Genomic DNA, 16,040 nt, shown 5'->3' on the forward strand with positions numbered 1-16,040 from the left:
GCCAGCATCCCATATGGGCACTGGTTCTAGTCCCAGCTGCTCCTCTTCAGATCCAGCTCTCTGCTATGGCCTGGGAAAGCAGTACAAGATGGCCCAAGTGCTTGGACTCCTGCACTCACGTGGGAGACCTGGAAGAAGCTCCTGGCTCCTGGCTTCGAATCAGCGCACCTCAGGCCGTTGAGGCCATTTGGGGAGTGAAACAGCGGATGGAAGATTCTCTCTCTCTCTCTCTCTCTCTGTGTGTGTGTGTGTGTGTGTAAAACTCTGACTTTCAAATAAATAAATAAATCATTAAAAAAAAGAAAAGTTTAAAATATGGCATAAGCTGTCAGTGACAGCCCCTGGGTGTAGTGACACCAAAAACCAGTTGTCCTGTTCAAAACGATGACCAGATGTTTATTGGGGTGTTTATTTGATAAATTATGTAAGTAATAAGGTGAAGAGAGCACTGGGCTATGAGATGAAAGATCTTAGTTCTATTAGTAGTTCAAGCCGTGCTTTCTGGCAGATCTTTTTCCTTTCCCTCTTCTTCTTGGAAGTCAAATGTGAGATAGTTTCAAAGATCCTGACTGGTTATATATTTTTTATTCTCATAGTTGATCAGTCCTATTGCCTTGATGTCTACTGTGAATATGACATAAGCTAAAACTTTCATACTTCCCCTTACCTCTGTGACTGGTAGTGTCGATAAAAACGTCCAAGAACTCCAAGGTCCATTCAGAACCCAAGTAGTTGGAACAATGCATTTAACAGAGACAGAAAGAAACCACCAATGTCACACAAAGTCCATTAGAGTAAGTTAAAGAGAAGGAACTATAAAAGGAGACATTGTTTATCTTTTAACATAGAAATACTGCTTTTATCGGAGTGGAGTGACATGGGAGAAGAATCCTTGACTTATGCCAGGAAGAATTCCTTAAAGACTTTTAAATTTAAAATTCTTGTAGAAACATTTAATCATTTGAATTGAGTTAGGTGCCACTTGCCTGTCTTCAGATAAAGAATGGACTGTATAAAAAAAGGACCCTGGAACCTATTACTTCTATCTCACTGTAGTTTTTTTTTTTTTTTTAAGATTTATTTATGGGGCCAGCACTGTGGCTAGCAGGTAAAGCCACCACCTATAGTGCCAACATCTCATATGGGCACTGGTTTGAGTCCCGCTGCTCCTCTTCTGATCCAGCTCTCTGCTATGGGCTGGGAAAGCAGTGGAAGATGACACAAGTCCTTGGGCCCTTGGACCTGTGTGGGAGACCTGGAAAAAGTTCTTAGCTCCTCGCCTCAGATCGGCTCAGCTCCAGTTGTTGCGGCCATCTGGGGAGTGAACCAGCGGATGAAAGACCTCTCTCTCTCTCTCTCTCTCTCTGTAACTCTGCCTTTCACATAAAATAACTAAATCTTTTTCTAAAAGATTTTTTAATGTGAAAGCAGAGTTATGGGCCAGCCTTAGGGTGCTGCAGGTTAAGCTATGCTGCTGGCATCCCATATGGGTTTTGGTTAGTCACAGCTGCTCCACTTCTAATTCAGTTTTCTTTTTTTTAAGATTTATTTATTTATTTGAAAGTCAGAGTTACATAGAGAGGGAAGGAGAGGCAGAGAGAGAGAAAAAGAGAAGTCTTTCATCTACTGGTTCACTCTCCAAATGGCCACAATGGCTAGAGCTACGCCGATCCGAAGCCAGGAGCCAGGAGCTTCTTCCAGTTAACCCATGTGGGTGCAGGGGCCCAGCTTGGGCCATCTTCTACTGCTTTCCCAGGCCATAGCTGAGAGCTGGATTGAAATGGAGCAGCCAGGACTTGAACCAGTACCCATATGGGATAACAACAATGCAGGTAGCAGCTTTACCTGCTACACCACTGCACCAGCCCCCTGATCCAGCTTTCTGCTAACCTACCAGGGAAAGCAGCAGAAGATGGACCAACTGCTTGGGCCCCTGCACCCACATGGGAGACCAGATGGAGCTCCTGGCTCCTGGCTCCTGGCTTCAGCCTGGCCCAGCCCTGGCTGCAGCCATTTTCTTCTCTCTCTCTCTCTCTTTCTCTCTCTCTCTCTCTCTAAGTTGATCTGAAATTAGAATAGTAATTATTACAGACTGGGAAGGGTAGGGAGGAGTGGAATAGAGGGGAGTTGCCTAATGGGCACAAAAGCACAGTCGAGGACCAGTATTTGTCTTTCAATGTCTGGCTAATTTCACTTAGAATAATGATATGCTGTTCCATGTATTTTATAGCAAATGTCGAGATTTCATTCTTTTTATGTCTGAGTAATATTCCACTGTGTATGTATGCCTTATTGTCTTTATCAGCATAGTGGGATCACTATTAATCACAATAATGAACTAAAGGAGATAGGAGCTGGTAGGCACCAAACATGGAGGAAGGGTGGGATGCTGATTGCCTAATTTGATCAATTTATACTACATGCAAATGTTGAAATATGCACCATGCCCCATAAAGGTGTACATATATTGCATGTTAATCAAAAATTATAAAGAAGAAAATTATCTGTATTATAAAATGCTGCTAGTAAATGTTTTAACAATACATACTTTACTTCAAATATTTTGCTGTATTTTTAAAATAAACATTAATCTCTGAAGTCTGAAAATAAATCCTGGATGTGCCTGGCATCCATAATTTGGTAATCCTTTCTCTACTTGTTCTTTTTTAAAGCTAATTTTTAAAAAATTATTTATTTGAAAGGCAGAATGATGGGGGGAGGAGAGAGAGAGAGAGATCTCCCATCTGCTGGTTCACTCCCAGATGCCTGCAACAGTCAGCCTAAAACCAGGAACCACGAACTATCCCGTTCTCGCCTGTGGATGGTAGAGGACAAGTACGAACTGGCTCTGCCTGATAGGGGCAGATATGTGATGCTGGAGACACAGGCAGCTTAATCCACTTTGCCACAATGCTGGCCCTTTAATGCTAATTTTGAAAATTAATGGTTACTGTAGAAATATAGTGAAATATGAAAAATCAATACGAAAGTAATATTCATCCCTAATTGTAACATACAACACAACACTCAGCATTTTTGATATGTTTCTTTTCCCTTTTATCTTTCTTCCTTTTCACTCATGAAGAAGGATTTAAAAGAGCCATTTGGCTCTGCAGTGCCTACCTTAGATTGCACAGGTCCCTGTCTTCCAAAATAAGAGTGTGCATAATATAAAACCAGTATTGTAGGGATCCACCTTGACATGATCACAGCTATCTTAGTCATAAGCGTCACCTTGTCCTTTAGACAACCCGGAATGACAGTTACCAGAAATCATACCAAATGAACAAAGTTGTTAAATTAATCTACCCCTCTTAACTGATGACTGGAACACCTCTTATGAATGTTACTATTTCGTGGGAAAGTCCTGGTGCATTCCACTTAGCCACAGCCCATCTTATTCTATAAAACCATTTTTCTCCTGACAAGTGGTTCCAGCCATCCCCCAAGACCATGCCTCAGCCAAGATTTCTTTGCCTCTTTCTTTGATCTCATGGCCCCTTTCTACCCTCTGTGGCCAATTCTCATGTATCAGACTTTCCCAAAGAAGTATATAGGCCTGGGCGTTATCATGAGAGGAAAAGGCGTTTTTCCTGGACAAAAGCTAAAAAGGAGCTGGTGTCGTGTGAAGAGAGGGAACAGCAGGCTTCATTATGGTGGTTCACGTACACGGTACTGAATGGAAACAAAATAGAACCGATGGTGACTTTCTGATCATTGGAGAAAAGGGCAGTGGGTAGTGTTGCTGCGTCAACAAGAACTGAGAAGGTAATCAGGACGGAAGTAGCTGTCATCAGGAAATGGCGTCAAAGGGAGGGAGGACGCAGATGAGGGGCGGATCTGTTAGAGTCGCTGCGCATTCATGACTTCAGTGCGGGCTTTAGAAAAGACGTGCCAGCAAGCACTAGCACATTAAGCATGACATCGAGTTCCAAAACAAGACTAGGCGGAGACCTATGTATGTCGGCTGGGGTTGCCAATGGTTACGTCTGTGCATCATCAGGGCGTGGCCAATGGGGTTAAGTTTTTTTGGGCATGGTTTCTTTCAGCGGTCTCTGGCGCTTCTTAATTGGACTATTACACAATCCAAGAACTGTAACGCGAGTTTCGCAAGTACTGCTGGGAAATCAAGTAATGCTTAACGGTTTCTGTAACGGTTGGAGCAGTCAGCGGGGAACAACGGTCAGGCATCAAGATTAAGCAATTTTCTAAAGTAAGTAAATCCGGTACCTGACTCAGTCAGTGTGCCGCTACCCCCTATAGGTTAATGAAGGGAAGAGATGGGGCTAGCTACCTTCTCTGCCAAGTATTTTGTATTTCTGTGATGTTTTATTAGCTTGTCCATCCTAGTGGAGACCAAAGGTGCCATTATGTTCTAGGTCTGCCAGTCCTAAAAGCTTTATATACTATTTTCGTCCTCTGCTCCTCCTCCCTTTTAGCATAAGGCATGATTCCTGCCTCCATTTCTCCATCACATCTATACAATTTTGAGGGGGGGAAAGACTGGGGGGAAAGGGCTGTGATGAAAGTTTGATGCTCTAGCCTAAGTCTCCACTACTTTGCCTTTTGGGGAAAGACTGCCAAACTGCCTAATTTACTGGCTGGCAGCATCCAGGTGTTTTTAGTGACCATGGCAGAGAACAACAATCTCCAGAAAAAGAAATAGAAATAGTCTATCTTCACTCGCCCTTCTGACAATCTCAGTGGGACATCCAAAATGAAACAGGAATGGGTAGTTGTTCTCAGCCATAAGAGTTCATTGTCTGATGTCATGAACAAGTGTGAAGGCACGGACACAGAAGGGCAAGTGAATGTTGAAAAAAAGTTTAGTGAAAAGAAGTACACCTGATCGACCAGGCGGGCATCTCATGAGAAAACTGAGAGCTCAAACTGCCTAATTTATTGATTTGTAAGTCCCTTCCCTCTACCTTCTCCTCAACTTGTCCACATCCCTGCTCTCATTCATCTTTGCCCAATCCTAGACCACAGCATCCTTCTCTTGAATGCTTGCTTACTTCCCTCCATCCAGGCTAGTTGTTGTGGCTGTTAGAGCAGTTACTGTCAATGGCCAGTTGCTTCATTAGGCTTATCCCTATTCCATCTCCAAATACAGAGGCCTAGTTCTGGAGCTATGTCTACTAAAGAGAAGGAAGCAGATTTGACTGAAGCAGAGGGCAGTGTGCCAGGCCACCTGGAGTTGGAAGATGAAAAACGTGGGCCTCACAGTGGTAAGGACCTACTTTCTTGTCTTTACACTGAGGGAGGAGGGGACCTCCCCTGCTCATGGGTTCAGAGAGATTTCAGATTGCCTCTCTCTCAAACGTCCTTGATGCAAAGGGGAAACTTCTCCCTGCCTCCTCAGAGTTTTTGCTTGTTATGCTACCTCCCTTCTGACTTGTAACTCATTTTTCTTTCTACTAGGCTAGATTCCCTCGTGTCACCAAAACTACTCAACTACAAGAAGGGTCCCCTTTAACTGAAAGCAGTCAGAATAATTAACAATGCAGTTTTCTAAGCCTTGAGACAAATGAGGATTCTATAGTAACAGCTCTGGGGCTGTGGGTGGGGACACTTCCCTCTGGAGGTGAAAGTTGAAGTGACTAAGGGATGGATTCCATGCCTAAGAGCTAAAGTTTCTCCTCTGGTATTTAGGTGAATTCACTTTGCAAAGGGAGGGGAGGTTAGAATAAATTGGAATTTTCCAGTATGAATTTTTTTAAAGATTTGTTTACTTATTTGAAAGAGTTACACACACACACACACACACACACACACGGAGTGGGGGGGGGCAGAGAGAGAAAGGTCTTCCATCTGCTGGTTCACTCCCCAAATGGCTGCAGCCTCCAGAGCTGTGCTGATCCAAAGCCAGGAGCCAGGAGCTTCTTCCAGATCTCCCATGTGGGTGCAGGGGCCCAAAGACTTGGGCCATCTCCTACTGCTTTCCAGGCCTATAACAGAGAGCTGGATTGGAAGTGGAACAGCCAAGACTCAAACTGGCGCCTATATGGGATGCCAGTACTGCAGGCGGCAGCTTTACCCACTACACCACAGCACCAGCCCTTCCAGTATCAATTGATACTATTTTTCACCTCCTGTGTAAGCCATCTGATATTGTACTGCACAAATTTAAGGATCTTTCTGACAAACAAGCCATGTATATGGAGGCATTTAGCATACACTTTGGGTTATTTTTCCTTCTATAGGAAAGTAGCATAACCTTCTGCACAATGCATACCCCCGTTCTCCTGTTTCTTTGCCTCCTAAAACATGCAATAATAAGTGTAGGTGTATCTTCAAAGCACTTTGACCTCTAACATTAAATGCACACATTTTATTTTCATTAAACTCACTATGATTTTGAACCTGGATGTTTAAAAATAATGCTTTTTAAATGCTTTGGGAGAAAATAAATTCAGATTCTTAGCACATTTTAGCAATTCATGACTTTTAGAGAATGCTGAAGTAGAAAAAATATTCAATAATTTCAATTCTTTCCTTCTTTGTTCTCATTAATTTAAAGGGGCCAGTACTGCAAATTTTTATTCCAAATTTGGTGAATGCTACTGTCTCTCCTCTAACTTACTGATAGTTTAACAAAATTTTGGTTACATTTAGAATCAGTGCCTATTAGGGTCAGTGTTAGTGAACCTAAATCCTTTGGGGGTAGAAAGAGAGATAACAGGATCTGCTGACAAGGAAAGGCTCCTCTGCCACTAGCTTTCTTAGGGTTCTTCTTCCACTAACATTTTAAGTTCAGTGGGTGCTCCAGCCTCTTCCTTTCCTTACCCTACCCACTTTGGTTTGAGATTTCACTTTAGCTTTTTTCCCCCTATGTACAGATGATGACACCCATAAGCCTGAAGACAAACCATTACTGAGGTAAGTTATGAAATCTTTTGTTCACATTAACAATTGCCCTCTTTGTGGTGACATCTATATCCAATCAAAATGAACTAGATTATGGACTATCTTGTTATGTACTTTGATGAACACTACATAATATATACCCGTCTATGGGACATTCTGGAGCAGTAGCTATAAATTTATCACACTGACTTTTCCAACAGAAAGGAACCTTTAGTCACATCCACTGATTGAAATTGATCATTTGCTCTGTCTCAAAAAAAGAGTGCCACTGGAAAATAAATCCCTGAAAAGGTATCTTTGGGATCTTGATTTCTCAGGTTTTTCTGCAGTCCTTGCCATGGAGGGATGATGAGTGCCAAATTCCATTGTATGCTCAGCTCTCAGCTTGGGATCCTCCTGAGTCTAAATGGACCACTGTTGCTAATAATTCTGAAAAATGATGTATCCTGCCTTAGAGAGCTGATAGACTGAATTCCCAGAGGAACTCTGGGAGAAAACAATAGTTAAGATTTATATTTCCTACAGAGCTTATTTATGTAATAATGAGAGCAGAAAGTAATAAATATTCTAAGTGCCACCATTGTCTCGCAGAAGTGCAGCTTAAATTTCCCAGAAAAGTGTGTGTTTTCTACTGTGGGTGGTTCAGCAGCAGCATTTTAACATAGTTTAAGCAACTTGTTACCACTGATAAGCCTGTTATTCCAAATGATGGAAATCAAAATTATGTTAGTAGGTGTAGCTTGAACTAAAAGCAAGAACAAAGAACAAACTGGGTGGAAATCCCAAACTGAAGCTTTTGTTTAAAACGTTGTCATTAACCAAAACAAGTGGTTAAAAAGAAAGCACCTGTTATTACTGATAAACCTGTTCTTATTTCAAATGGTAGAAATCAAAATTATGTTAGTAGGTGTAGCTTGAACTAAAAGGAGGAATAAACTGGGTGAAAATACCAAACTGAATCTTTTGTTTTTTAAAAAAATTGCTATCATTAGCCAAAACAAAGTAGTAAAAAAGAAATCAAAAGGGAAGAAAAAACCTGCATTTGAGTTCCTAGGTCCTGCCTTCAGCCCTGCCAGGAGGCCATTATGGACATTAAGGGGTGAATCAGTGGACTGGAGACCTGTGTGTGTGTGTGTGTGTGTCTGTCTGTCTGTCTGTCTGTCTGTCCTGTCTCTCTGCCTCTCAAATAAATAAATAATATTTTTAAGTCAAGGGGTGATGGTTGGCACAGTGGTTAAGCCAATGCATGGGACTCCCATATCCCATATGGGAGAGCCTGATTCGTATCCCAGCTCCTCTGCCTTTTCTTTTCCTTTTTAATTTTCAATTTACTTTATAATCATAAGCCTAACCCTCCACTAAATAAAGAATTCAACAAGTAGGCAGAAAAAACCACTTTGCCTTAAGAGGTTAGACAAGGGCTATAAACAATAATCAAATCTCAAAATGTCAATTTTGCTCATTTACATTACATTTTTGATTCAGCTTCTTGATAATATGTACTTTGGTGGGCTCAAGTACTTGAGTCCCTAGCACGCACATGGAATACCTACATAAAATTCAATCTTAACTGTTTATTCACTTGGCTATATTCCCTGGGTTGCACTTTACAAGATAGATTACCACTCCAGTTTCTGTTTCATACTGCAGTTGGGCATTGGAACAAAAAGCTCTTCCAGAATGTTTATTATTATGTCATTTTTTCTAGCCATGAAGAATCATTTCTTCACCAGGAAGATGTTCTTCAAGAGACTAGGGTCAACAATCCTGAGGATAAAGACTTGCAGAATTTAAGTGGGATGAAGGGAATGAAAATGAAATGTGAGAAACTGAAGAGCATGGGAAATAACAAAGGGACCATGTACAGCTTGTTCTTCTCTTCCATTAATCTATGTATATTTTAACTTTATTTTTAATTGATACATAGTAATTATACAAATGTATAGGGTAAAAATGTAATGTTTTGTTATACTGTATTGATTACATAGCTTTACTGAGGTATGGTTGACATAGATGATGATTAGATACATAAAATAATGATTAGATACACATTATGAAATGCTTACCATAATGAGTTAACACATATATTGTCTCTCATGGCTATCATATTTTCATAGTGAGAACACTTAAGATCTACTCTCTTAGCAACTTCCAAGCACACCAGAGAGTATTATCATTAACTGTAGTCGTTATGGTGTACATTACATCCCTAGAACTTATTCATCTTACAACTGAAAGTTTGCACCCTTTGACCAACATATCCTTCTCCTCACCCCACTCTCCAGCCCCTGGTAACCAACCTTCTACACTGGTTTTGCGAGTTTGACTTTTTAGATCCACTTATACATGATGAGATCGTACATATTTGGTCTTTCTGTGTCTGGATTATTTTACTAACCATTATGTCTTCTGAATTCATCTATGTATTAACAAATGGCACTACTCCATTGTATATATACATACCACATTTTTTATCCATCCATCATTGGACATTTAGGTTATTTCTTGACTCTTGTGAATAATCCTGCAGTGGACATAGAGGTGTAGATATCTCATGGAGATGTTAATATCATTACTTTTGGATATATGAAGGGGCTTCAAAAAGTTGATAGAGGGTGGGCATTTGGCATAGTGGTTAAGACACCTTGTCCCTTATTGCAGTGTCCAGGTTCCATACCCACCTCTGGTCCTTGACTACAGCTTCCTGCTAATGCAGATCTTGGAAGACAGGGAAGATGGCTCAAGTAATTGTTATTACATCCATATGGGAGACCTGTATTGAGTTTCTGGCTCTTGGCTCTAGCCCCCAGCCTTGGGCCAGGCTGTTACAGATATTTTTGAAGGGATGAACCAACAGAAGGGAGTGCTCGCTTACTCTTTCTCATTCATTCTTTCTCGCTCTGTAAAAAAAATTAAAATTGTTTAATTTTTTATATTCATACAGAAATGTAATTACAAGATAGTGTGAATTTTCCATGAACTTCTTGAAGCCCCTTTGTATACCCAGAAGTGGGGTTACTGGATCCTATGAGAGTTCTCTTAAAGTTTTTGAGGCAACTCCATAATTGTTTTTCCATAATTGTTTTATCAATTTACATTTGATCCAACAGTGTAAAAAGATCCCCTTTTCTCTACATGCTCACTAATACTTCTTATCTTTTGATTTTTTAATTATAGCCAACCTAACAGGTGTGAGATGGCATGTCATTGTCGTTTTGCTTTGCATTTCTTTTTTTTTTTTTTAAAGATATATTCATTTATTTGAAAGGCAGAGTTACAGAGAGGCAGAGGGAGAGACAACGAAAGAGAGAGAAAGGGGTCCTCAATCCACTGGTTCCAAAGGGTCAGGGAGGTAGAGTTACAGACAGAGAGAGGCAGAGACAGAGAGAAAAGTCATCCATCAGCTGGTTCACTCCCCAAATGGCCGCAACAACCAGAGCTGGGCCGACCCAAAGCCAGGAGCCTGGAGCTTCTTTCAGGTCTCCCACATGACTTCAGGGGCCCAAGGACTTGGTCCATCTTCCACTGCTTTCCCAGGCCATAACAGAGAGCTGGATTGGAAGTGGAGCAGCCAGGATGTGAACCTGTGCCCATACGGGATGCCGGCACTGCAGGCGACGGCTTTACCTGCTATGCCACAAAGCCGGTCCCTGTATTTCTTTTATGGTTAGTGATGTTGAACATCTTTGCATGCCTTTTTGCCATTTGTATATATTTTCCTTGAAAAAACTGTTCAGGTCCTTGGCCCATTTTTAATAAGGCTATTTGAGTTTTTGCTGTTGAGTTGCAATTCCTTATATAACTTAGGTATTAATCACCTATTGCATATATGATTTGCAAATATTTTCTCCCATTCCAGAGGTTACCTATTCATTTGTTGGCTATTTCCTTTATTGTGCAGAAAATTTTTAATTTGATGTAGTACCATGTACTTATTTTTGCTTTTCTCACCTGTGCTCTTGGTGTCGTATCTGCAAAGTCATTTTCATCTTTAATCAGTTTTTTTTTAGAAAAAAAGATTTATTTATATTTTTTGAAAGACAGAGTTATAGAGAGAGAAAAAGAGATCTTCCATCCACTGGTTCATTCCCCACAGTGGCTGCAATGGCCAGGAGCCTGGAACTCCCTCAGTCTTCCATGTGGGTGGAAGAGACCCAAGCACTTGGACCACCTTCCACTGCTTCCCTATGCACATTAGGAGGTATCAGGATCAGAATTTGAGCAGCTGGCACTTGAACTGGTGGTCATATGGGATGCCGGCATCGCAGGCAGCGCAGGCAGCAGCTTAACCCACTGTGCCGTAATGCAGGCCCCTAGGTTCTTAGTGGCTGCTGTAGGTTGGAGTTCAGCAGACCTGATTTTAGTAGCAGGGGTAGACATGTTTTCTATCATATTCTTGTGCAGGCAAGACAGCTCTAGGCTACAACAGGGAGGAACTGGAGTCAGGTGACAGGCCCCTTTAGGGCCCACATCTGGAAGTGAGGTCTGCAGGCCAGCTACCAAAGGCTTAGATGGACATGATTCCTCCTGTGTCTCTTGGCAGACGTAGCTGCTGACAGGCCTGGGTCCAAATGTGATGGTAACTGAATTCATTAGGCACAGGGTGGTAGCCAGGACCATTTTCAGCAAGCCTGCCACCTGGACATAGGCTTGTGTGCTCACAACTTCCTCTCCTTAGTCTTGGGCTCCACGGGGTTTTACAATCTCCTACCTCAATCCCAAATCTCCCAGAAAGGCACTTTTGTCTGTGGATGGTTGTTAAATTATTGCTGCTATTGAGGCATACAAGAGAGGTGCTTTCTATTCTACCTTCTTGTTCTCACACAGCTTAACACATCAAAATATGCTAAGTATGCTTACTACTTATGAAACTCACTAACTTACTAAACTCATAACTAAAATTATGCAAAGGATAGGGCTTGGAAGAATAACGTTTCAGAACAGCATCACAGAACATCACTAAAACCCCTGTTACATCAAATTAGCCAACACTAAACCTTTAGCCCCAAGGGAAATACAGGGCTAGGTTCTTAGTATGGTCACTTTTTTGTCAACCAATCAACACATTACATTGTTTTGTATGTGTTTCAGTCTAAATCTACCTTGTTTAAATATATTGTTGCTTCACTATCACTGACCATATGACCAAAAGCCCTCTAACTCAGGCCTCAGAAAAGCTTATCTAATCCATATAGTTTCTCCATAATGGACCTCACAGCTTTCCTGTGCTTAGACACTCTAGACAGCACAGGCACACTATGTTTGGGAGCCATTTTAAATGGTAAAAATCACTGACTGAAATGTGGAAAATGTTACATTGAAAGACAGTGCAAGTCTCTGGCCTCAGAATCAGCCCTAAAGGCACTCGGATCTGGCTGAAAAGCCCATGAGAGTATTTCAGGCATGGAAAGCCAAGACACTCTGGCAAAAAGATCTCTGTGAGTGAGATCCCAGTGGAAAGAACAGGTCTTCAAAGAGGGAGGTGCCTTTCTCTGAAGGGAGGAGAGAACCTCCACTTTGACTATGACCGTGTCTAAACAAGATAAGAGTCGGAGAACTCAAGGGGCTTCCATAGCCTTGGAAACTCATGACTGGTGCATAGGGAGATTACTGATGCCATAAACAGGAGTGTCAATTGGTAAAGTCAACAACAGGAGTCACTGTGCACTTACTCCTCATGTAGGATCTCTGTCCTTAACGTGCTGTACATTGAGGCTTAATGCTATAACGAGTACTCAAACAGTATATTTCACTTTGTGTTTCTATGGGGGTGCAAACGACTGAAATCTTTACTTAATGTACACTAAACTGATCTTCTGTAAAAAAAAAAAAAAAAGAAAGAAAGAAATTATCAATTCCCAACTTGACTCTCACTGGGATTAAACATGACAATAGGTCAGATCTGATTTCATCATCATTTAAAAAAAATCATCTATTATTTTTCACTTTATGTTTCTGTGTGGGAGCAAACTGTTGAAATACTTACTTAAGGTATACTAAGCTGATCTTCTGTATATTAAGATAATCGAAAATGAATCTTGATGTGAATGGAAGGGGAGAGGGAGTGGGAAAGGGGAGGGTTGTGGGTGGGAGGGACGGTATGGGGGGGGAAGCCATTGTAACACATGAGTCATACTTTGGAAATTTATATTCATTAAATAAAAGATAAAAAAAAAAGAAAAAAAAAAGAAAGACAGTGCAAGTAATGCTAGTTTACAGTTTAAGAATTGAAACAAGGAGACAAAATATCAGTTTGTTCAGCCCCAGCTGGGAATGTGTATATCAGGTGAATCATCAAATTTTTCATCACTCTGGGAGTGTCTGCAAATAACTGAGGAGGAATTGTAAGTATTGATTTGGGGATTACAATTATATAGGGTCAACTGTGTAAATAACAATTTCTCAAGTAGCTTCAGTATACGTACCCTGAAATGATAGCACTAAAGAGTTTGACTGGATGACACTTTGATGGATATAATATTTTTTGAGAGTTTGAAAGAAAGGAAATAATATCAGCAGTAAGTAATAGAAGGGAATGAAAGGTTATAGTCATCAAATAAAACTACTAAAATATTCTAAAACCAACTACTGAATCCCCCCAGGTTATCTGGTATTGTTAAATTGTGGAACCTGCCATCATTAGAACATTGTATTCACCTTTCTCTCTGTCTCTCTCTCTCTAACTCTGCCTGTCAAAAAACAAAAATAAAGCGTATCTTCAAAAAAGACCTAAATCTTCCTTCTTTGATTACCAGAAGTTCAATATAGTACCCTGTTTCCATTTTGACTTTCCCATATGTTAATCACTTTATAGGTACCCATCAAGAAAGAAGATGGATCGCGCAACAGCTCTCCAGGAGGCGAGGAGTCGGAGGCTTTGAGCTGGTCATAATGGCAGGTGAAGAAATTAATGAAGACTATCCAGTAGAAATTCATGAGTATTTGTCTGCATTTGAGAACTCCATCAGCACTGTGGATGAGATGCTGAAGACCATGATGTCTGTTTCCAGAAATGAGTTGTTACAAAAGTTAGACCCACTTGAACAAGCAAAAGTGGATTTAGTTTCTGCGTACACATTAAATTCAATGTTTTGGGTTTATTTGGCAACTCAAGGAGTTAATCCTAAGGAACATCCCGTAAAACAGGAATTGGAAAGAATCAGAGTGTACATGAACAGAGTCAAGGAAATAGCAGACAAGAAAAAGGCTGGCAAACTGGACAGGGGTGCAGCTTCGAGATTTGTAAAAAAATGCTCTCTGGGAACTGAAACCTAAGAATGCATCCAAAGTTGCCAGTAAAGGAAAAAAACAAACATTAACTTTTTGGTTTTGGTATACACATATTCAAAATGTACATCATTTTTATTGTCATAACAAAATTTCTAATTATGTGGCAATGCAAGGCTTAAATGTATTCCTTGTTGAATTTATATGTAAATGTGTACTTCAGATTTGTAATGCAAAAATACTTTTCTGACAGAAAGATTCTTTATTGATTTTTCCTATAGAGCACTCTGAGGTTTTAATGTTGTGATCTATTTTATATTTATAGTTTACCATCTCTTTTGATGACACTTATTTCCTTATGTAGGTCAGTCTTGCAAGTACCATTTTATAAACAACTGAAATTTAAGTTAAATGTTCTTTGTAAACATTTACACTATTTTAAATGAATAATGACCTTATGAAGTATGTTATCTCTGGGCTGAATTTAAAAGTACATCTATTTTTACAATATGATATTAAGAAAGAATGAAATGACTTAATATCCTTTTTTTCTCCTGTGTAGTTAATTTATCATGTTTTCATGATTTTAGGAATTAATTGCTTTTTTGATATTTGGAGTGTGAAATTTAAACTTTAAGGTTGTACTTTAATTTTTGGCACATTGCCTCAATGTCCCATTTAATATAAAATACATTCTCATTAACATTAGATGGGAAATAAGGTTGTATGTTGATGACTGAATTTTGACAAAATGGTTATACTCTCTTAAAAAGTCTGTAAATGTTGTATAGCTGACCTGTTTTTTTGTTTTTGTTGTATTTAAACTTACTTTTTAAATCAGAGTGTGTAGTGCTTATAGTTTTCTTGGTCTCACTTTCTCTGATTTTTCAATTACATGTTTTGAGGCTGTATCAAGTATGTACAAGTGTTTTGGAACAACTCTGTATGTTACATAATGCTGCTTAAGCAGAAGAGAATGCCAAAGGAGATCACATTGTGCTAATATTCTGATTTGTTTCTGAAATATTTGTTACAAAGAATTGTACATGTTAAATTCTTTTATGCCTGTCTGTGATGTTTAATTATATACCAAATAGTTTCAGTCTTTGAATTCACATCATTATGTATAAGAATGCCAAATACAGTAAAGTACTATAATTTTGAAAAAGGATTTAAGATTTTCTGTGATTAATTCTCCATAAGTAACCTTGAATAAATGGATTTCCTGATTTATTATAGCAGATATTGGAAATGATCTTAAAATGTAATGGGTTTTGTAAAGCATGTTGAACTCTTTCTGTGACACACAAAGAGGAAGTCACTTATGGATGCAGAAAGTCTTTTCTCCTCTGGTGTCAGTTTTTGAAGTGGAAGAACATTTTTAGTTATTTTATACCTTTTTTTACTTTCTTCTCAAATTTCTAGCTGTTTTTATAGTAACTTTTTTGACAAAAATAAGTGTAATATCAAATGTGGTTTCAATATCTTTGTTATTTATTACAAAGAATCTTAGAAGTTGAATTTATGTATATTTTTAAGTTTCATATGAAAGGTTAAATGAAATATATCATACAGTTACAGAAAATTATTAGCCCAACGTTTAGTTTGTGAAAGTTCAGCTCTATGTTCTATTACATTGGATATTCTTAAGTGAATAGTTTTTTGTGTTTATTAGTAGAAATAAAAAAGTTTGTGTATACTCCAAAAAAAAAAAAAAGAAAGAAAGAAGATGAAGGCAGTGACAGTGACAGTGACACTGATGATAATGTGAAGGTCACAAGTGGCAACATAAGTACAGGCCCCTCAATTTATATGTGCATGAGTTTAAGCTTACTTGGGTTGGGGGACATCCGGGGAGGAGAAAGACAGTAAAGTAGAGTAAGATTTTTCTGTACTTTTTCTGAGCTTGAAATGTTACTCTAGGTATCAGATGGAAAGGAATATAG

At 39.5% G+C, this 16,040-nt stretch overlaps 1 protein-coding gene and 1 pseudogene across 2 annotated transcripts; both read left to right on the plus strand.

Annotated features, from left to right (window-relative positions):
• The first annotated feature begins 4,079 nt into the window (after positions 1-4,079).
• Positions 4,080-8,771, plus strand: LOC127484871 (uncharacterized). The gene is made up of 4 exons (XM_051827217.3): positions 4,080-4,213; positions 5,114-5,228; positions 6,840-6,879; positions 8,576-8,771. The coding sequence occupies exons 2-4, from the start codon at positions 5,132-5,134 to the stop codon at positions 8,769-8,771; spliced, it is 333 nt and encodes a 110-aa protein (XP_051683177.1). The 5' UTR covers positions 4,080-4,213; positions 5,114-5,131.
• A 4,916-nt stretch (positions 8,772-13,687) lies between these two features.
• On the plus strand, positions 13,688-15,819 carry LOC100357940 (nuclear nucleic acid-binding protein C1D pseudogene; annotated as a pseudogene). The gene has a single exon (XR_016228208.1). The product of XR_016228208.1 is annotated as a nuclear nucleic acid-binding protein C1D pseudogene (transcript).
• The last annotated feature ends 221 nt before the right edge of the window (positions 15,820-16,040 follow it).

This window comes from Oryctolagus cuniculus, chromosome X (assembly GCF_051225735.1).
Source record: "Oryctolagus cuniculus isolate XC-2025 breed Fujian yellow rabbit chromosome X, ASM5122573v1, whole genome shotgun sequence".
In the NCBI taxonomy this organism is placed as follows: Eukaryota; Metazoa; Chordata; class Mammalia; order Lagomorpha; family Leporidae; genus Oryctolagus; species Oryctolagus cuniculus.

Excerpts from the sequence above, each read along its gene's own strand:
- LOC127484871 (XM_051827217.3), top strand. The coding sequence starts at position 5,132 with ATGTCTACTAAAGAGAAGGAAGCAGATTTGACTGAAGCAGAGGGCAGT. Across the intron at positions 5,229-6,839 it reads AAAACGTGGGCCTCACAGTG|ATGATGACACCCATAAGCCT; the intron begins GTAAGGACCTAC and ends CCCTATGTACAG. Across the intron at positions 6,880-8,575 it reads GAAGACAAACCATTACTGAG|CCATGAAGAATCATTTCTTC; the intron begins GTAAGTTATGAA and ends CATTTTTTCTAG.